Raw genomic sequence first — 22907 nt, forward strand, 5'->3', positions numbered from 1 at the left:
TGGCATACAGGAAGGCTTTCTGGAAGAAGGGGCATCCTAGCAGAGATCTGGTGGCTTTGTAGGTACCAGCCAGGTTACTGAAAGGGGTGTGAGTTTAGGCAGAGGGAACTGCAGTTGCTGAGAACCAGATCTGAAGACCGTATCAGAAAGTATCTGTGCTGCTGGGGGTAGAGAACATGGGGAGGAGAGGTCAGACTCAAGGGAGGAGCAAGAATCTTCACAACAAGCAGGAAGGCGTGGAGGCTAAGTAAGAAGTAAATCTGTCAGACTGGTGCTTTATTCTAATACTTAGGACAATGACTAACTTAAAGGAATGGATTGGAAAGAGGGAACCGTTGTTCTTACCATACCTGGCTCTGCCGGGGGCCAGCCAGTGGTGATGAAGAGTCCCGAAGGACAGATTTTGGAGCTCTTCAGACATGAGAAAGTGCTAGGATTTGGGTATTTGCAGGTCAGAGAAGACAGAGTGAACGAGCAGGAGGAATCAGGATGGGACCTCTGGGGGGAGCTGGTCACGCAGAGGCTGGCTTGTGGGAAGTGGGTGCGTTGTTGCAGCTGGTGAGTTTGTGGGGCCACAGTGTGGGGCCCAGCAGGCAGGTGGGGCCCTGCTTCAGAAGCCCAGGAGAAAAATCTGGAATGGGGACTAACTTGGTAGTCATCCGCACAGACATAGATGCTTTGCAGAAGCATCACCCCAAGGCGGGGTGTGGGAGTGAAGACAGAAGACGGTCACTGCAGGATTTGAGGCTCACAGTCCTGTAGGGAGCTGCAAAAGGAAGAAAGCTCTGGAGACTAACGCCCCTTCCAGACCAACGGAAAACCGCGGGGCGTGGCGGAGGAGGGGCCAGCAGACAGCGCTCTGAGCCCGAGGCGCGCTCCCCTGTGTTCAGGGCTGCTAGGAGGTCAAGAAGGTAAAGTGTGAGACGGTCCTTTGGCATTGGCAACTAGGGGGTCGTCAGTGACTTTGGAGAAAAACTCAATAGAGGCAAAAGGGTTTGAAGCCAGATGGTAAACAGAACATTCTTCTAAATTATCAGAATCTTTCACTCTACTAAGAACATAGATAAAATGTCAAGAATGTCTTTGCAACTAGCAAAGGCTCATCAACTCTTCTAAAATTGCTCAGATCTGATCAGCAAAAAGAACCATGATGACTTGTCAGAGTTTCTCAGGCGGGTATGCAAATCAGCCCTTGCTGTAACCCTGCTTTGGGCGACAAGAATTTCCAGTCTTCTGGCCCTTGTGTTCTTCCTATTCTGAAGGGCACATGCGGGACCATTGCCTGGACAGTCCCCTAAAATGCATTCTCAACTCTGAATCCTTCTTAAATCTCACTCCATACTTGAGACAAGAATACTCCGCAAACAGAGAAGCAGAGGCACATGTTTGCCGTTGTGGGTTTTTGTTAAACCTACAAGCTGTTTAATCATCACCCGTTCTTAATTTTGCTGATAGCGTCTCTGCTATTTTAGCAGAGGTGATGAGTCTTTGTTTGCAAGTCACTGTTAAGACATTCTTGACAGCCAAGTCTCTGGCATGTTACAGTAAAGGATGCTGCTAGAAGAACATTTTATGGATCATTTAACACATATTTTTAAAGGAATATTCTTTTTTGCTTGTTTCTGTTTTGAAGATAATTGTTTGTGGCCACATTTTGCTCTGAGGCTGCATTAAACTAGTGTTTTCACGGAAGACACACTTCGCAGCATCTAATTTCTAACCGTTTATTTGGTTATAATTTAAACTGAAACTCCTATTCATTGCTATGACTAAAAATATTCAAGAGCAATCAATAGGTATGGGCACTTTATTTATTTACTTCTTCATTTCATACTTTAAAAGCTTATGCAGAATTTTATACTTCTAGGAAAACAAAATCCCCAAATTTAGTTACTGGATCAATGCTCACAAAATCCTAAGAGGAGAGTTAACCATTTGCAGACTTGCTTGAATCCAGAAGTTCTTGCTTGGGTTCTACTATTCTTATTCCCTTAAAAAAAAAAAAAAAAAAAAAGCGTAGGAGAGCTTACCAACTCCTGAATACAAAACACAATAATAACATGTATTAGAAGAACAACATCCATGTGCCAACAGTTGTGGCCAGAGAACTGGTCCTGTTCCCTAAGTCAGCCAGGTGGGAGCTTACTACCATAAGGCATCTAATGGACTGTGTACAAGGGGTGCTAATTTACACATCTCCAGCAAGAACTGAAAGGCAGAAAATGAGATTGGTCAGTGCATCCAGGAACTCCGGGGTCTCCTTAGTCACTGGCTAGTAGCCCAATGTAAGATGCAAGAAAGGCAAAGGAGTCTTGGATGTATAATTCTATAACTAGTTTTGAAGGGTTTTCAGAGTTTAAATACTGTATACACAAATGCAAATCTGCATTACTGAGTCCTGTTTATGTCTTAACAGAGAAGTAACATTAATAAATCATCCAAACAAGTAACACATATGCCTTTAATGGTGACCCCAAATATCAAGTTCCACAGTCTTAGTTGTCTGACAAGTTTGCTCCGTGATCAGCACCATCCCCTGACCAATCTCTGAAAAAGGCAAAAGAGGGCTGCCTTGGGGAAGTTTTGGTAATCCAAAGGCCCTGGATCACTTCAAGAATGAGCCCGAGGGCTCTTGCTTTTAAGGCAGATAGATGTTGTGTTTCTTGCAGAGAGTCAGAAGTCAGGGGGTAGAATTTTCCATCCTGGGAAGGAGGAGGTTATGGAACGCATGTCAGGAGAGTAAATCAACCCAACTGGCCAACAAATGGAAGAAAAGGGGTCAGAGGGAGAAACACACATCCACACCAAAAACATGATCTGGGAACATAAGGGACCATTTCTGCAGCCTGGACAAATTTGGTGATATAATCCCCAGAGGTGGGGGTGCAGAGGGTAAAGGACTGTCCTCTCCAGATATTGTTTCCTATCATTCATACCAATCTGGGTTAAACGCTTCTCTTCCGCACTCCCACTGGCCTGAGCTTCCCACCCCTTCCACTCACACACCTTCTGCCCTACCAGACGAGAAGGGCTCAAGCAACAGGGTTTATTTCTTCATGGCCGGATCCCTGGCATCAGGCACAGAGCCTGGCATGTGGTGGGCACTCAATAAACTTCTGATAGGTGAGCGAAAGAATCCAGGAGCGAGTTCTTGAGTCCCACGCGTCAGACTCGCCTGTGGCATCGCTTAGGGAAGCGGCCATACGGAGCTCATCTAAAGAGCAAATGAGGCTCTTGGATCCTGTGGGAGCTCCTGGCCCCAGTGACTGCTGCCTTCCACGAGGACTGGAGAGAGGAAGAAACTGGAGACAAGTAATCACTAGAGGCTCCTTCACCGCTGCCGGCTCCCTTTCAGCGGAGTCAGTGCTCCCCAGCGCCTAGCACAGAACCCAGCACAACAGCCTGGTAGGCACTCGATGAATACTTACTGAAAGAAAATGAATCCGTCACCCCGCACTCCCTTTCCCTTCGGAGGAAGTCCTTTAAAAAACGAACGAAACTTACTAACTCCTCCTTGCATGAAACTTCGAGTCACTCAGGGAAGGGGGTCGGGAAACACTCAGGTTCGGATTGGAGGCCTGCCACCAAAGCACACTGGCACTCTGCCTTGTGGGTATGACATGGGTGACGAAGACTTAGCACAACCCACCGTCACCTCTTTGCATGGCGGCGGGGAGCTTGGAGATCATTCTGCCCCCTCTCCCTTCCCACCTCCGTTTCAGAAGTTCTCAACCTGGGCTACTCCGTGGAATGACCTGAAGGGTTTAACAAAATCTCTGGGACCACACCCCGGATCAGCGAAGACGGACGGGGGACCGAGGCATCGGCATCTTGTGCGGTTCCCGGGAGCAGCCAAGCTTGGGAAGTACTGCTGTCCCAGCCAGTCAAGCTGCCTCTGCAGTTCACAGTCGGCTGAGCCCTGTCCGCCCGGCCCGCGCTTTGGCTGCGGGCCGGGCTCGTCCATCTGTTCCGAGGCGGCCGCAGTCGCTGCCGCTCGTCTTCTAATCGTTCTTGTATCTCTGCATATTCATATGCAATGTCGTTACCCTGATTTAGACGGCTGGAACAAGACTTTTGCAAGATTTTATAACTCATGGCAGCACAACAAATGCACCTACATTTCCTTATAAGTGCACATGTGTTTGTGTGTATATATAGATATATTCTACCCGGAGTTTAACTTTGCTTTAGTTATTTCTTCGTGCTTAGAAAATTCTATGAGTAGACTTCCTTCGGTTTCAACAGGAGGTGCCAGTTGATTGGGTTTGTTGATGAATCTTTTCCCCCCTCTAGTGGTACTGCGGGGCATGTCAGCTTTGTGCAAGAGGTTTCCTTCTCTTAGACTCCCAGCTCGCCTCTTGGTTCTCCACAGCATCGGAGGAAGCGAACTTTAAGAGCTTTCGCTCTTCGCTGCTGTCTTGGTTCCGGTGGTGCAGTTTACGCTCATGGAAAAAAGAAGCCAGTGAGAGCGGAACTTACTCCTCAGCCTTTTTTTGGTCCTCCAAAGGACCACCCAACGACACCAGTAAGAACAGGCCATTCACTTGGCAGCTTTATTGAGAACCTGTGTGCCAAACATATGTGAGTGAAAATTATTTTTTGAGCTTGTGGTATATCAAAGTATCTTTTTTGTTGTTATTTTGTGTTAAAATAAAAGATCTGGGGGTCGCCTGGGTGGCTCAGATGGTTAAGCGTCTGCCTTCCGCTGGGGCATGATCCCAGGGTCCTGGGATCGATCGCCGAGTCCGGCTCCCTGCTGAGCAGGGAGCCTGCTTCTCCCTCTCCTTCTGCCTGCTGCTTCCCCTGCTTGTGCTCTCTCTCTCTGTCAAAAATAAATAAAATCTTAAAAAATATATATATATATATATATATATATATATAAGATCTGGACGCCTGGGTGGCTCAGTCTCAGTTAAGCATCTGCCTTCCGCTCAGGTCATGATCTCAGGGTCCTGGGATGGATCTGGGTGTCCGGCTCCCTGCCCAGGTGGGGAGTCGGCTTCTCCCTCTCCCTTGCCCCTCCCCCCCAACTCGTGCTCATGCTCGCTCTCTTTCTCTCTCTCCAATAAATAAATAAAATCTTAAAACTATATATATAAGATCTCAATATTAAGACAATAGTACAATATTGTGATTAAGAGCTCAACACTAGAGCCAAACTGGTTCAAGTCCCAATTCCACATTTACTAACTATCTAACCTCAGGCTAGGTATTTAACCTCTCTATGCCTCAGTTTCCTTATCTACAACATGGGGATGACAGTACTACCCCTCTCATAGGGTGATACTATAAAGTACTACTTGGCATTATCATCTTAATTGTTAACTGTTTCTTTTTTTAAGTCGTTTTAAAATTTATTTATTTAATTATTTATTTATTTATTAATTATTTATTTTAGAAAGAAAGCGAGAGTGGGGGAAGGGCAGAGGGAGAGGGAGAGGAATCCCAAGCAGACTCCCTGCTGAGCGCAGAGCCTGATAACTTGGGGCTTGATCTCAAGACCCTGAGATCATCATGACCTGAGCCAAAACCAAAGAGTTGGATGCTTAATCAACTGAGCCATTCAGGCGCCCCAATTGTTAAATGTTTCTTGAAGGTCCTAATTTTACTCTAAAATGACTTGCTTAAACACTCCTTTCTACCAGGCAATATATAGATCATATTAAACTTATTTAGAAGTATGTAGAAGGCCACCAAAGGCTTTTGCTTCTTTTCCCCAAGCCAGTTCATGAGCCGTTGTTTACTCCTGGCCTGAAGGCATTTCCTCATCACTCTTATCTAGACCATGGGGCAGCAAACTATAGCGGGGGGCCCAAATCCAACCCAATACTTGGTTTTGTAAATAAAGTTTTATTAGAACACACCTACACTTACTTGTTTATGCAGAGTCTGGGGGGGCTCTCGTGCTACAATGCAAAGTTGAATGGTTTCAAGAGAAACCAGACAAGCCATGAAGCATAAAATACTTACTATCTGGCCCTTTACACAAAAAACTGTCTGCCCCTTGTCTACACTTTGAATCATTCTGGATTTATGCTCTGTGAAATGAAGAACTCCAACCTATTCTAAGGCACTCTTTTAAGAAGACCTCTATACTAGCTTGCCTTGCCACAAAAGAACATAAACAACTTGAAGTGACTGGAGAGTAACTAATCCCCATTCAATTCCTCAGCAGGCATTTATTGAACTTCTAATACTTGCCCAAGATTGTGCACGATGCTAGGGTAAAAACCACAGCCCTGGACATTGCTAAAGTCCAGCGGGTGAGGTACAGTGCCTCAAATTTACCTACATGACAGTGCACTGGAGGGCACAAAGCAAGACCATCTACCCCTGTGAAGGTGATCAGGAAAGAGTTCCTAGAGAAGTCAACGCTTGGCCTGAATACAGAACTGCTGGCATTTTAGGTAGAGTGTGAAGACAGAATCCTGAGAAATGAGCACTTTGGTGACAAAAAAAATCCAGGACGGCTGGAGTGCAGGCTGCATGCAGAGGAATGAATAGAGATGAGCATCTGGAAAGAGAAGGTGGGAAGTCCCCATCCATTACCCTCTTCCCTCAGGTTGCCCACCCAGTCTCCTTGGTAGCGCTTCTAGACAAACCTCTCGTGTTCATTAAACTCTGCACCAAGTGTTGGATTATCAAGGGGCGAGGACATAGCCCTGCATTCAAGGACCTCATACAGTCTGGAGAAGGAGGCGGATATATAAGCAAATAATTACAGTGTGGTATGCTAAGTACTAAGATAGAGGTTGATATGCAAGTGACTAACTACTTTGGAAGAATCACAGAAATTTCCATAAAAGAAGTGACTTTAGAGCTGAGTCTTAAAGATATCATAGGATTTCGGGAAGAGGAAATAGAATATGCAAATAATTGAAGTACATGATTTACTGAATGGTGTTTTGTGGACCTGCAAATACTTTGTTGTTGTTGCTGGAACCTCAAGTTCCAAACACAGACTGGAAAGTGAGAGAGGTAGAGGCCAGTCCATAAACAGCCTTATACGATATACTAAGGAATTTGATGTTTACTTGAGGGGCCATGGAAAACCAATGAAGGATCTTAGGAAGGGGGGCAATGTGGTCTCACTTTCACTTTGGAAGATTAATTCTTTCTAAGGCTATAGTATTGCAAATAGAAAGGAGGGGACAGCTTGAGCGCTCTTAGTACATGCTTGGTCTGTCCTTGGCAAAGGCAAAATGACTGTCGTCATCCTTTATATAAATTACTGGTTTCAAAAATACTTTTGTTATTAAACATTCCCTCTAGATTTATAAAACATATTGCCCGATTTAGAATTTTCTTATCTCACCTCCGACCTCTTCAATGTTTCCATTTTCAACCTACAACAAAGACAGTTAAGGCAAATCTATTTGTTGTCCGGGGGCGCCTGGCTGGCTCAGTCAGTGGAGCCTGCCACTCCTGATCTTGGGGTTGTGGGTGCAAGCCCCATGTTGAGTGTAGAGGTTACTTAAAAAACTAAAATAAAATAAAATATTTTTTAAAAAAGAAAACATATTTGTTGTCCTTAGAAAACTTAATCCTTAATAGGAAAAATGGTTTTTTTTACACTCAGTAATGTCCCGCTAAATGCTTAGCAACTAGCAGTCCTCAGTGGGAAACTGATTGTCTTCTATGGTGTTTGGGTATGGCCACATGATGATAGGTATGCAAGGCTGAATCAATATTAAAGTTCTTAATAGGCTTACCATTTATTCCTACACATTGTATCACCCCGTGGGGGTATTGCTTTCCCTCCATTGCTTTACTTATAGACTTTCCTACTTTCATGGTAGGAAATCAATTAAAAATTGGATTAATAATACCATTTTAGTTATTTGAAAAAGAGGAGTATATGCAGGGATGGGCTGAAGCCAGCTTGTACTGACTCTCAGGAGCTGAATGTTACATTTTTGGGAATTTTGATGCTTGTTAAATACAGCCATTATTAAAAATTAAATTGTATAAACTCACAATAAAATGAGTTATATTAAAAACAAAGGCAATACATATTCAACACTCACTACTTCCTAATCACTTTACTACATATTACTCTCTATATTCTTGAGTTGTACACATCTATTGTATCTGTATGGTATACTACCTAATGATATAATATTGCACATCTCTTCCCAACTTCTTGCTCAGTGATGTCACATTGATAGCTTGAAATATGAAGTATGGTAGGAGTATTTGTACCATGGAAATTGGCAAACCGTACAAATCAAAATTATAAATATTGATCAAAATTCTAAAAAATGGATTTTCCTTTAATTTGCCTAGTTCATAAATGGTAAACTATGCAAATAAAATGAAATTATCTATGGGGGCGCCTGGGTGGCTCAGTCGTTAAGCGTCGCCTTCGGCTCAGGTCATGGTCCCAGGGTCTTAGGATTGAGTCCCGCATCAGGCTCCCTGCTCAGCAGGAAGCCTGCTTCTCCCTCTCCCGCTCCCCCTGCTTGTGTTCCCTCTCTCGCTGTGTCTCTCTCTGTCAAATAAATAAATAAAATCTTTAAAAAAAAAAAATGAAATCAGCTATGGTCTGCTTAAAATATTACTGAGTATGGACCAGAGTATAATACTGTCTATTGAATGCCTTCAAATTGTTTTTCTGTTAAAGTACTGGTGAAAGGAAAAAGAGAAAAGCAACATGCAACTCTTGAGACAAATTGCCATAGAGAATTCACACAACTCCCTGCAAGAAACAAGGGCAGGCCCCCATGAGGACAAAACAGGTCATTCAGTTTGGAGGTATGTGGGTCCACCGCTGGGCAGCCATGCCACAGACCACAAATGCCTGAGCTACAGCCAATGGGAATACACTAACTCATGCCAAAGCTCGTCCCGCTGCATGTAGCGTGTTTTCTACCACCATAGCCAAGGAAAAAAAAACTGCCGAAGATCCCAACCAATCTTTTCAACATCTGAAGAATTGATGCCATGGGAAACCAGGAGGTGATGTGAGAGTGAGAACCAGACAGATCTGGGTGGGATCCTGGCTTTGCGTCGCACTGGTTGCTTGTGTGGGGGCAAGTCACATAGGTTCTTTGAATCTCAGTTTCCCCAAATATGAAAGGGAAATAAGACTGTCTTAAGTGCTGTTGAAGATAAGACATCTAAAGTACTTCACATAACGGGGCATTTGGGTGGCTCAGTCGGTTAAGCATCTGCCTTCGGCTCAGGGCATGGTCCTAGGGTCCTGGGATCGAGCCCCGCATCGGGCTCCCTGCTCCACAGGAAGCCTGCTTCTCCCTCTGCCCCTCCACCTACTCACGCTGTCTCTCTTGCTCTCTCTCTCTCAAATAAATAAATAAAAATCTTTAAAACAAAAAAAGAAGGTACTTCACATAACAAATGGTAATATTATTGGAAACACAAACAACAACAAGTAAAAACCACCTAGGGAAGTATAAAGATGATTTTTTTTCCTTTTTCCCCCACCCACCCAGGCACCATTAGCTACTCTGAAGGTTAAGTAAAGAGGGCCTAGGCTGTGGATTAGCTTTTCTTCTGGTTTTATTCTTAATATTACCTAGATGAGCGGATCTTTTCTTTTTCTTTCCTGCCTTCTCTTATTCAACAAATGTTTCTTTCCACTGCGTATCGGGAAGTGTGCTCAGCTCTGAGGACTCAGTGTTGAAGAAGAATGGTGATAGTAACCGGGTAGAAGTAGCAGTAGTAACAAGAGCTAACATTTATTAAGCACCGCCTGTTGAATAAAAGAGGCCCACCCTGCTTTCATGTAGCTGACAATTTAGTGTGGGGAAACAAATTGCTGGGGGGGCACCTTCGTGGCTCAGTCATTAAGCATCTGCCTTCGGCTCAGGTCATGATCCCAGGGTCCTGGGATCGAGCCCCGCATCGGGCTCCCTGCTCTGCGGGAAGCCTGCTTCTCCCTCTCCCACTCCCCCTGCTTGTGTTCCCTCTCTCGCTGTTTCTCTCTGTCAAATAAATAAATAAAATCTTTTTTAAAATAATAATAATAATTACTGGGGTGCCTGGGTGGCTCAGACAGTTAAGCGTCTGCCTTCGGCTCAGGTCGTGATCCCAGGGTCCTGGGATCGAGCCCCGCATCGGGCTCTCTGCTCAGCGGGAAGTCTGCTTCTCCCTCTCCCTCTGCCTGCCGCTACCCCTGCTTGTACTCTTTCTCTCTCTAATAAAAAAAAAAAATAAAGAATCTTTAAAAAATAATAATAATAATTACTCGGGGCCAAAAATTTCACAGGGTAGCTATTTCACTAGTTTTCGCAGTTGTTTTTTTTTTAATATAGGAGACTGAGCCCTAAACAAATTTGATAAACAAATTTGGAACTAAAGCTAAATACTAAGAGGCTAAAATAAAACAGATTTCCTCTACTTTCCTCTGAATAATGCTTCAGTGTTTCTGCAAACAAAAACAAACAATAAAACAGACCAAAAAAATTTATCCTGAACAAAGAAGAGATTGGTGGAGAAAATATGGTAGAGAGAGGGAGTAAGAATGTTATAGATAAATGATTCCAAAATAATTAGGATACAGTTAATTTGAAGTTAATAATACAATTACAAGATAGAGTTTGGGGCTTCTTAACCAATAAGACAATTTGGATTCCTTGCAATCAGCTATCAGGATAGGTAGTGAGTATTTTCTACATTTATACCTAATCTTCCTACTTTCCACCAAGGGACACCAAATTGTGGTTTGCAGAACCTAATTGACTGAATCCCAGCCTGGGATCCATGAGTATGATAACGGGGATCTATGAGCCATTTAAGAGTTGAAAAAACACTGTCAGGCTTAATATTTACCTGCACTAAGACTGCACAGACTCATTAAAATGTTATGCTTCTTTGCTTTCTTCGGGAATAATTTCAGGTTATTACAGTAACTGTTTATCTTAGGCAACTTAGCTATTTATGGCATCATGGGATTTATTGATGAAATATTCTTTTAAAACATGAGATCCAGGGTGCCTGGGTGATTCAGTCGGTTAAGCATCTGCCTTTGGCTCAGGTCCCAGGGTCCTAGAATGGAGCTCTGGGCATCGGGTATCAGGGGTATCAGGGCTCCCTGCTGAGCAGGGAGCCTGCTTCTCCCTCTCCCTCAGCCCCTCCCCCCTGCTTATGCTCAAACTCAATCTCTCTCGCTCTCTCTTTCTCTCAAATAAATAAAATCTTAAAAAAAAAAAAAAAAGCATGAGGTCCATGTCGGGGGAAGCATTGTAATAAAAGAGATCTCTGGTTCTGAAATCTTAGATATCCAAGCCTAGTGAATGAGTGTGTTACATTTGAAACAAAAGGAACGTGGCTACCTAATCGAGCAGTATCCTGCAAAAGTAATTTATGAAACAGAATTTTCATAAATTTCTATACAAATGCACATTTTTCTAGAGAGACTAAGAGAGTTTTGCAGACACATCTGCATCTGAAATTTCATAGTTACATAAAAGACTGTTTTAACAATTTTTATATTTTTTAAGGGATGCAGTCACTAGGTGTTATTTCTTAAACTTCTGAGGGTCACATCGAAAAGGCAGAACTGCATTTTGACTTTGATTTTAATTCAGGGTTTCAGTGAACAGTAAAAAGGTATAACACTTAGTATTAAGTCTCTTTTGTGTGTTTTTCTACTCTCAGTGTGTGCCTCCCATGAGATGTTCTTAAATTGCCCACTATAATCTTGGGCTTTTATGTTGCATTTCTGGAGGAACCTAAAATAATTTGCTGCATGACTTCTTTTTTCCCCCAGAGTTCTCATATTTACTAGCAAGCTATTTGGGTAACTTCTTTTAGCAAAGTTGTGGAGATTAATATGGAATATGTTGCTCTTACAGGATTATGAAATTTCATGTTGCAAAACGGAAGTTTAAGGAAACATTACGCCCATATGATGTAAAAGATGTCATAGAACAATATTCTGCTGGTCATCTAGACATGTTGTGTAGAATTAAAAGTCTCCAAACACGGTAAGCAATAGAAACGTGATTTGTTGTGAAGGGATGGGCATAAAAACTATCTGAGAGGGCGCCTGGGTGGCTCAGTTGGTTAAGCAACTGCCTTCGGCTCAGGTCATGATCCTGGAGTCCCGGGATCGAGTCCCGCATCGGGCTCCCTGCTCAGCGGGGAGTCTGCTTCTCCCTCTGATCCTCCCCCTCTCATGCTCTCTGTCTCCCATTCTCTCTCTCAGATAAATAAATAAAAAATCTTAAAAAAAAAAAATTATCTGAGAGTAACTTCTCTGTTGTAGAGAAAACTCGGGACTCTCATAGCTCTAATTCATTTTCATGGATAACTGGACTTTTGCTGTTAGTGTAGATTTTTATTTAAGGATATAAATCAGACATTAAAAGCCTCCATCTACAGCATGCGGTATCTCAGTTTCCTCATCTGTAAAAGTGGGGATAATGTTAGTGTTTGCTTCATAGGGTTGTCACCAGGACTGAATGAGTTACTACCTGCTAACCGGGTGCCCCGTAACTGTTAATGGTTGTCGCTGATGTCACTGGAATGATTGCTGCGGCTGTTGTTGGGTTGTTCTCCGAATCCCGACTGTCCTTCAAAAAGAAGCCGTCTTTCTCCCCCGTTAAACTTTTCCCGACTGTCTGGCCCACAAAAAAAGACCTTCCCCTTCTCTGACCTCCTACAGCACTGAGAGCTACCACAGAGCACAGAGACACTCATAATCCTGGTACCACTGTGCCCGAGAATCAGACTCAAAAACGAGTGGTTGGCTCTTGTGTTGTGTCCCGGGTGCAAGTTTATTCCCCCTGCTCGTGACTCAGGCTGGGCCTTTGCCTTCCTTAGTGTTCTGTACCGCGCCAGATACCCACTGTCTCTCTGGTGAGCATCTTAAGAAATGAGCTCGATATGTTACTGCAGCCACGTTTGATTGTGTTACCTTGAAGCCAGAATGCTCAGTCATCTCAGTGTTTTAAGAGTCTTGCTTCGTTCTCGGGCACAAATTACCGGTGTTTGTGTTTGAAGAGTTTTTAAAACACAAGGAGAGAGTCTTAAACATTTGTTTATATGCCCACAGCACACTTAGCCCAGCGGGAGGCATATACTGGGCCCTTAGTAAATCACCTGGTGATCAATTCTAGAAATCACAGTTTGTTCGTTCATTCATTCATTTATCCAGCAGACAATTATTGAGCCCTTAATGTGTGCCAGGCACTATGGACGTTCAGAGATTAATAAAATAATGACTTAGTCCTTGTGGAGTTTGCAGTATAACAGATTAGATGTCATGACAGGAGGTAGGCGCTGCCTGTAAACTGGAACGTTGAGTCCGTACTCCTGATAATTCAGCTCCAACACACACACAAAAGAAAGAAATACCCATTTCAGTGGATCAAGTCTCCTTGGAAATGGTTGTAACTCATCCTGTGGTCGTGTTACAATCTCTGCCCACGTGGCCATGGTCTTCCAAGTCCTTTAATAGAACTATTATAAAACAAGGGTTTGTATAAAGTTGAACTGCTACGGAAGTTGTAGAACTAATCTTAAGTTTCCAGCTCATGGGGTCCTCCAACTAGAATTCCAAAAAGCGGAGACGGATCACTTTCTGTCTGCTTAGCTCCCACATATCGGGTCCATAGTAAATGTTCACTGAAGAATCTGTTCTATTAACATGAAATAATCATAATGATGATTTTGTCATATTTTCAGCAGTTAAATTCAGGAAATGGCTGGTTGGAGATGGAAACAGACAAATTACTTTGTAGTTTAGGACGATTTCACCTCCAGAAGATTGCCCATAAGTGACTTCGTCATGGACCAGAATAATGAGAAAATTAATCTCATGTGTAATTCTCATGTTAAGAAAATAAGCACATCAACTGGAACAAGTTCATTTTTATGTCATCTTACATAAATTAAAGATAATTGTCTTTCATTTTTCTTTTCAAAACACTTCATTCTGTCCTGGGGCAATCTCCGTCTTCAGCATTTATAATCAGATCTCCTCTTTCTCTGATAGTGTTGACCAAATTCTTGGAAAAGGGCAAATCACATCGGATAAGAAGAGCCGAGAGAAAATCACAGCAGAACACGAGAGCCCCGATGACCTCAGCATGCTCGGCCGGGTGGTCAAGGTGGAGAAGCAGGTACGATCCAACTGTAGGGGCTAACTTTTCCGTCCGAATTTTTTTAATCAAAAATGTAGGTCATTTGATGTATTTTAGTGATTAATAAATTTTTTAGGATTTTATTTATTTATTTGAGAGAGAGATGCAGACTCCCCGCTGAGCAGGGAGCCTGACGTGGAACTTGATCCCGGGACCCTGGGATCATGACCTGAGCTGAAGGCAGATGCTTAACCGACTGAGCCACCCAGGCTTCCCAGTGATTAATATATTTTAAAGGAAGAAAATCAAGAAAGGGCGAATGAAACTACATTTTTTGTGCATAGACAGTGTTCTCTAAAACACTTGGATTTCCATATAAGGAATAAACAATTCCATCTCATCTGTGAATACTTGAACTGGAAGCAACTATAGATTTTCCACAGTAAAATAACAGGGATCTATTTTTCATATGTGTTTTGGTGATTGTCACTGTCTCTCCTTTTCACTCTTTTTTAAAAAACAAAACAAAACCTCAGTTGTTAACCCTGAAGCTGTATCTTCTCGTACAAAGATAATTGTCCAAACCAAGAAACAGAGTCTTGACTATAGAGAACAGCCTGATGGTTACCAGAGGGGAGGATGGGGGCGGGGGGGGGGTTGTTAAATAGGTGAAGGGGATGAAAGAGTACACTTATCATATGAGGACTGAGTACGTTTTAGAATTGCAGAGTCACTATAAGGTACATCTGAAACTCATATAATACCGTATGTTAACTAGACTGGAATTAAAATTAAAACTTAATTAAAAAAAGACGACAGTTGTCCAGAAATCAAATTGCTTCCCCAATCTAACCAAAAATATCTCAAGTATTAATTCGGAAGCATTTTGTACCTTTATTTTTAAATTCAGAATCACCTACATTGATATTTAAGGTCTTGATTTAAATAGAGGAGTTCCTGACTAGACCGCAGTAGAGTCCCAGAATGATTTCTTGGGGGAGGCTGAGCAAGGGCAACGTGATTGGGCTGGCAGTCTTGCAGTTGCTTTCGTATACTGTTTATACGTTTTTTGAGAACATCAATTGTCCATTTTAAAGAGTTAGGGGGAGCAGCTGTCCTGGGGCCATCCGAGGAAATTTGGCCAGGGTTCTCATTCTTGCCGCATCTGCTCAAACAGGCACGGTCTGATCCGGAAATCTGGCCTCAATATGTGCCGCCAGTGTTTCCGTCAGTACGCGAAGGATATAGGCTTCATTAAATTGGATTAAGTGAACTTCCTTGAATTGGTCATCCAAGATAATCTACCTTAACTGCAGATATCCAAGATACCTACTTTAAGGCCAATTCATTGTACATAAAATAAAAATACTTCAATTATGAAAAAAAATAAAATAAAATAAGGAGTTACGGGGGAGGGGTATTGGGGGGAGATTATGTAGAGGCCAAAGCGAACCTCTCCTCCCAAATCATCCCTTGGCTGCACCACTGATAGACGAACGTACATTCTGAGGTTGTACTAAAGTTCACCGCTACATTAGACTTTGTACTCAATATTTAACTGTATTGACACACTCTGACTGCATTGTTTTAATTCTAGAAATGAAGCTTATTCTTACAACAGGTTATATTCATATGTGACCAATTTCCCCACTCTTAGGTACAGTCCATCGAGTCCAAGCTGGACTGCCTACTCGATATATATCAACAGGTCCTCCGGAAAGGCTCTGCCTCCGCCCTCACTTTGGCCTCATTCCAGATCCCACCTTTTGAATGTGAACAGACCTCTGACTATCAAAGCCCCGTGGATAGCAAAGACCTGTCCAGTTCTGCACAGAACAGTGGCTGCTTATCCAGATCAGCGAGCGCCAACATCTCTCGAGGCCTGCAGTTCATTCTGACGCCAAATGAGTTCAGCGCGCAGACTTTCTACGCGCTTAGCCCTACTATGCACAGTCAAGCAACACAGGTGCCAATGGGTCAAAGTGACAGCTCCGCAGCAGCGGCCGCCAGCAACATTGCAAACCAAATAAGTGTGGCACCTAAGCCAGCAGCCCCAACAACTTTACAGATCCCGCCTCCTCTCCCAGCCATCAAGCATCTGCCCAGGCCGGAGACCCTGCACCCGAGCCCCGCAGGCTTACAGGAAAGCATTTCTGATGTCACCACCTGCCTTGTTGCCTCCAAGGAAAATGTTCAGGTTGCACAGTCAAATCTGACCAAGGACCGCGCTCTAAGGAAAAGCTTTGACATGGGGGGAGAGACTCTGTTATCTGTCCACCCTGTGGTGCCCAAGGACTTGGGCAAATCTCTGTCGGTACAAAACCTGATCAGGTCGACAGAGGAACTGAATCTACAGCTTTCTGGGAGTGAGTCAGGTGGCTCCAGAGGCAGCCAAGATTTTTACCCCAAATGGAGGGAATCCAAATTGTTTATAACTGATGAAGAGGTGGGTCCCGAAGAGACTGAGACAGACACGTTTGATGCCATGCCGCAGCTTGCCGGGGAAACTGCTTTTGCGTCGGACTCTCTAAGGACTGAAAGATCTCGATCATCTCGGAGCATTTGTAAGGCAGGAGAAAGTACAGAAGCCCTCAGCTTGCCTCATGTCAAACTGAAATAAGGTCTCCATTTTCCTTCTAGCATAGCAGTTCCTTTAGCCATACATATCATTGCATGAACTATTTTGAAAGCCCTTCTAAAAAGTTGAAATTGCAAGAATCAGGAAGAACATGAAAGGCAGTTTATAAGCCCGTTATCTTTTAATTGCATGAAAATGCATGTTTAGGGATGGCTGAAATTCCAAGGTACATCAACTTTAACCCACTCATTTAGTAACGTACCTTGTGTTAAAAATCCTGAGAAACCAAACACTGCTAATGCTATGGGGTGTGTGAAAATGTCAAGATTAGGTCACTTAGAAGATTTGACTCTGTGTTTTGAAATTACGGGAGTAAACAACTTCAAATTTCAGGCATTTCTGCTTTGTGATTAAATACAAAATACATTTTCAAAATTAGGCCATAATGTATATGTAAACACAATGGCTACCATCAACCGCTGCTAACAAGGTATCGAGTAAAGCAGAACTTGGGAATAATAGAAATGGCTGCTTCCTTCAAGATATATTTGCCAACCCATTCCTATTCAGTCATTTTATTATTAATGTAATTTGAATGTCAGTCTGTGTGCTTTTGGTGATTCAACGCTGTGGCAAGCAATTTTGCACATCATTTTCATGTTGTTCTTTATGACAAGAATGTTCTTCAATTAGAAAGCGTGCAAATAATGAAATTCAGGGCCAGTGGGGCAAATAGACTATCCGACACAAGTGATTTCACGGGAACATAGTCCCTGATGGCTGAATCAACTTTATACGTGGTCAACTTCTACACGCGCGAATACAGTACTCCTGAGTAGAAGGGCCGGTGCGCTGGGACTGATCTCTCTGCAGTGCGCCCCCCTGGCTTGCCAGGGCTGCCCCAGTGTGAGAAACCATATCAAGTGTGAGAAACCATTCCCGCTGAACTGATAATACAGGCAGGATCCCGGGGAATTAGACATTTGGGTGAGACTGAGATGAGAAAGGCTTGAAAAGAATCCAGACACAACACCAGGAAGTAGGTGAAGTTAACAAAAATAGCTTTGCCCTCAGAAGGCAATGAGAGGGAGAAAAACAAACCAAAATAGAAGAACTTGATCTTTTTAGAAGATGAATATTGCTAGGGAATTCAACTACCTAAACATCCCTTATTCTTATATATAAACGAAGAATTTTGCAAGGTATTTATTTTTTACTACGCCCTGAATGTTTTTTGCTATTAACCTAGTACGTTTTGCATATGGAAGGCTATAACTCAACTTCCTTTACTTTTTATACTGTAGCGAACGTTTTCTATGCTCCCCCAAGAATGTTGCCCCAAACCTCTAATTAAGGGTTCTGTTTCCTGGTGTACACATTCACAGTTAGAAGCCAGGTACCCCCAGCAGGGTCTGCAAATTAAAACACTTAAATCATATAGCACAGCAGCAAGGACCCAAGGGAAACAAAATGAGAGATGCATTTACCAGAAAGCAAGCCACGCCAACTGCTTGTTGGAAGCCTGTCTAGCAGTCTCAGAACTTCAGCCAAGGTAACAGCATTCAAAAGGCAAGGGGGAGCCAGAGAGCACTTCGGTTCGGTTCCACTCCAGCCACAGGACTTACGGAAGGAAGAGTTTTTTCCTTGGCAGATAGTGCTCCTCCAAAAAAACTTTCAGCAGCCAGGAAGACAAGGCAGGGATAGCAACTGGCTGTCCAAAGGCAGGAGGAGGCCCTGAAATCCACCCATCCTGCCCAACTGTCTCCCCCAGCAGGCCGTCTCCAATCCCTGACTCTCCTCCTACCTTTCTTCTCCATTAACTTCTCAGTTCCCTGCCACTGTTTTGCTCCTGAACTTCGCCAGGCTTTACCCGGTCTCCATCCCCAAGTAAACCACTTCTCTGCTCTTCCTCAGATAGGCTTCTCAACCTTTGGAAATCCTTGTCCTTTTTGATAAACACTGAAATTCTAAACGCCTCCTCTTCTCGACCCACCTGGATTCTAACACACTCCCTGGAGTGTATCATTCGGCATCTTCTTGGCTGCTGGAGAGCAGAAGTTAGGGTCTAAATTTTACACTCCGGTCAAAAAAAGATTTTATCAAGCTTTTAAAGCAACGGTTTTCATTTTTGAAGCATAGAATTTTAGTAAATTATGAAATGCAATTTTTCACCTACTCTGTCTCCACTCAAATTGAACTTGTGATACGCCCTCCCAAGGAGGTGGTACACACACACGCACACACACACCACACACACACACACATCATTCCACTGACCTAAAGCCAGACACCCGCCATGCACTTGGCAGGCTCTCTCCAATTATCAGTCAAGGAAGAGGAGGGAGGCAGCAGCTTTCAGGTGGCACTGATTCCTGGACACACCCTGTCCTGGGTCGAACCCCACTGGCAGCAGGAATTCTGAATGTATCGGGGACCCCTCCTTAGACCTCTCTAGGCCTCCGACACAGTACAGTTCATCCAGTGTTGCTGAAGACTGAAGATTCCGAAACAAGCCCTAAATGCATCACTGAGGTCTTAATCAGAGCAAAATGTGATAAACCATGATGTGAAAAACTTTTATACATTGAAGCCATGACCATTAGTGTCTATATCTTACTCTAGCACAAACACTCTTGGATGTTCCAAGGTAGTTGTATGAAAGCTGTAGGGTTTTGTCTGTTGCGTTACTCTCTACGGAGTTGAGGGGGTCTCCCATTTACTCTTAGCAAAGTCCCATTGGTCGATGCCAAATGGTGTCTTAAAGCACAATTTAGCTGAGCACTGAGCAGCCACATGCTTTCTCAGTTCAAGTTTGCCTGCCTTCTTCAATATGTAGGGTGGATCAAGCTAAAACTAGCAAACATCCCTTATATGAGGTTGACTAAAAATATTGCTGTGTCTGGTCTAAATGTTTGCATTTTGTTCAATTAAATTAATATCTGTAGGTTGCAAGTTGTTTTAAGTAAGAGACACTTTATTGAGTTTTTAAGTCTTTATCTCCTGTTCAAAGGTGCCTTTCTCACCTCCCATTGACTCAGTGATTCTGAAAGTTCATAATTTGCAGGTGAAACAAGTCTAATAGAGAGGAGGAAATCAGGCACAGTGACTAATTCTCATGCCCATTGGCAAAGCAAAACTACAAGAAAGGATGAAACCTGAGCAACTAAATTAATGGATCACTTCATCCAACCAGACTGAGAAAATGTCAGAAACGTTAACTTATCTCCCCAGAAGCTGATATTTTTTGCCTTAAATGACATGGTTGTGTTTTTGTAAGAGAAACTTAATAAAATTATGTGCATTTTAAGTGAGCAGTTCTAAAAGTCGAGTATGACAATACAGTTGTCTGTTCCTGAGAACAAATCAATCAGGAATATCACACCCATCTCAAGCTATCATTGAAGTGTAATCTCCTTTGCTCTCTTTTACTGGGCTCATTTGTTTTAAAGTAAAACATTAAAAAGATGTCTATAAACAGTGTGACTATTTTTATCTGGAACTAACTGGTTGGTTCTGAACTGACTGGTCCCAGTCAGCCAAACTGGCTGTGTACGGATTTGGGGCTGAAATACAAAAGTTATCCTCCTGCAGTGTCAGTGAAGAAATCATTGGTAATTTGGGGAGGGGGAGATTTGCAAATGTTTTTGAGAGTGTATCATAAGAAAAATTAATTTGATGTTAATCAAAACTCAGAAAGCAGCACATGTGAGCTTTGTATTAACTATAATAAAAGGGTGTGCTAAACAAGTAATAGGAAATCACTGGGGGACCAGGCACGCGCGCCAACCTGCAGCCCCTGGCTACTCAGAACTACCATGTTTAGCACCTAGCCAGCCCTGCCTTACCAGGGGAGGACTTCTCCAAACGGGATCTTTTCCTTCTTCCCTAAGATAGCCCGTTCCTTCTGTTTTCCTAGTAATTTTGCTCTAAGTATCCATGATTAATTCAAGTGGAATGTTAGGACTCTGGAATACTAAGTAACAAAGCCCTAACAGAGGCACTTGGGACAGAAGGAAGAAGTGAGGGAGGGTTATCCTGGAGGATAAGGTGAGGGGACTTCGCACTATCGCTCTATTGAGCCCAAACAGGTATGTGCCTAGAGATGAGTGAAAATAAAATGGTTTATGGAACATGCCTGCTTGACCAGCTTAAAAGTGTAAATCACTTCCAAACACTTTTGAACTAGTTTATAGCACAATCTCTCACCCCACCATTTAAAAACAAAATTTACTTATGACAACTATTCTACCTTGACCATTGATAAAAATAGTTCCCATACCTGGAAGCAGCAACTGTCATTAGCCTGGCTTTAATTGCTTCAAAAATGTGGTGCGAGTAAGAATTGTAGCTTTTTTTTTATTAAATTTTCATTACAACAAGATGTCACCTTCTAGCCTACCTGATTGCAAATTATTGAAGATTTTACTCCATTTCAAAGCAGAAATTTATCAGATGCATTGTGTATAAACTATGGATTTATGCACGGCCCTGGAAATTACAGCACCACAAAACTGGTAAACGGCAAAATGTTTTTGCTCAAATAAATAAGTAGAAAATCCAAAGGTACATCTGTATGACTTACTTCTCTTTACCTGTTCACATGATTCACTTTATGTCTATCATAATTTTGGTGACTGTTTTAAGTCCAGTCTGCTCTCCTGGGGCTCCCACACACTGCCACAAGACCTACACCTCCTTTTTCAACTCTCTGGGTTTTTTCTTATGTTTAATGATGCTCATCTCTCCCTTACTTGTTTCTTCTTCCTTCTCTTTTTCTTTGCCTGCATTAGTGTGACTTCCTTCCTGGATTGTCCGTCCCTGCCCATCCCTGTGATCCCAAGGTACTCGTGCTTCCCCTTGCTGCAGCTCAGGATGCCACTCGCCTCATATGAACCCTGAGGACATCACACCACACACACCCCCAATCATAAATGCTTTTGAGTATCTCTGAAACTCCTTACCTGAGCCCTCTGGGCAATGATCCAGTACCACTCTGTTACCAGAGATCGTACCGCTGGACTTGGTGGTAGAGAGGCCTCTGCCACTCCATGATGGGAAGACTAATTCTTGTTCTCTCGGTCGGTCCGAGGGAAGAAGAAGCTGCTGATTGTCCCCACGATTGGGTGGGGTCATTCCCATACCCCTCTTTCCCCATATCTGCTGCATCTCACTCTCGCTCTTTCTCCTCATAAACATGAGTAGGCTTCCATGCCACCAGCAACGCTTGAGAACTTACTTTCCTTTTTATTTTACCCAACATCTCACTCTCCCTTTAGAACCAAACTACTTACAAAATAAGGCATTTCCATTCCCACAGCATCCATCCACTAACCAACACATGACAATCAGACAAATCAGACAAATCAGCCCATTCAACACCACCGAAAAACCACTCATGAGTTCACCCATGACCTTCTAGAAAGCTGATTCAATGGATACATTCATCAGCATCCCCCTTGGCTTTTCTGAGGTAGGTGACACCACAGCCACTCTCTCTAAAACTGCTTCCTAGTTTGTCTCCTACCTCTCTGAACCAATCATTATTCACTTTTCCAAGCTCCCTGTTGCTTTTAGTCCCTTAACTGTTGGTGTTTCCACAAATTCCATCATCAGCTTCTTCCTTTTTCTCATCTCCCTTTCACACTCTGCCCCAAGTTGTCTCATTTCTGACCTCAACTACTGGATGATCCCACCCAGTCACGTATCTCCACCCAGATTTCCCTCCCAAGCATCACCCAAGGTCACTTCAGATGCCCCAGACTGAACCGGAACTACTTGAGAACAGGGACATCTCACCCCCACGACACCTCAGGCTTCTCACATGATGCCGTGCAGCAGGCACCCAATAATGTTGAATTAATGAAAGTGTCTTGGTCTCTGACCCTTTATTCAGCTTTCAGCAACTTATAACCCCTAACTTCGGAGGTCTTTCAAGTCAAGAAGAGAAGGATCATCAAGCCTCATCCACACAGTGAATTAAGCAGATTCAATCTGTTACTTCTCCCAAAGTACTTTTCCAGAGGAGTCTGGGAAGAAATTAATTAATGCCAAATAATGAGTAATCTGTATTTCTACAGAACTGGGAGAAGCAACCCCTCCCTCATCCTCCCATCCCAGGCCTCAGCATCCTTGGCCTATCCCTTCTCCATCCCTCAATCATAATTGGCTCAGACCCCATAGTTGACACCCCTTCCCAGACTTTCTCCATTCACCAGGAAGATTGACTTCTCTCAAACATTACTGTAGGCCAAAGAAAACAGGGGGTCTAGTCTCCCTTCCCC

The 22907-nt window shown here is 43.2% G+C and overlaps 1 protein-coding gene across 4 annotated transcripts in view; it reads left to right on the forward strand.

Moving 5' to 3' along the window:
• KCNQ5 (potassium voltage-gated channel subfamily Q member 5) overlaps nt 1-21257 on the forward strand; it is a 509304-nt gene extending 488047 nt beyond the window's left edge. For 3 of the 4 annotated variants that reach the window (XM_034991524.1, XM_034991525.1, XM_034991526.1), the window contains 3 exons: nt 11817-11948; nt 13961-14087; nt 15706-21257. In XM_034991524.1, the coding sequence (XP_034847415.1) occupies nt 11817-11948; nt 13961-14087; nt 15706-16668 (1222 nt within the window). In that variant the 3' untranslated portion in view covers nt 16669-21257. The remainder of the gene's footprint in view (nt 1-11816; nt 11949-13960; nt 14088-15705) is intronic. The other variant, XM_034991527.1, reaches the window with a different exon arrangement.
• Nucleotides 21258-22907: the final 1650 nt, after the last annotated feature.

The sequence above is a fragment of the Mirounga leonina genome, unplaced genomic scaffold (genome assembly GCF_011800145.1).
Source record: "Mirounga leonina isolate KUSES-001 unplaced genomic scaffold, KU_Mleo_1.0 Mir_53, whole genome shotgun sequence".
NCBI classification, from domain to species: Eukaryota; Metazoa; Chordata; class Mammalia; order Carnivora; family Phocidae; genus Mirounga; species Mirounga leonina.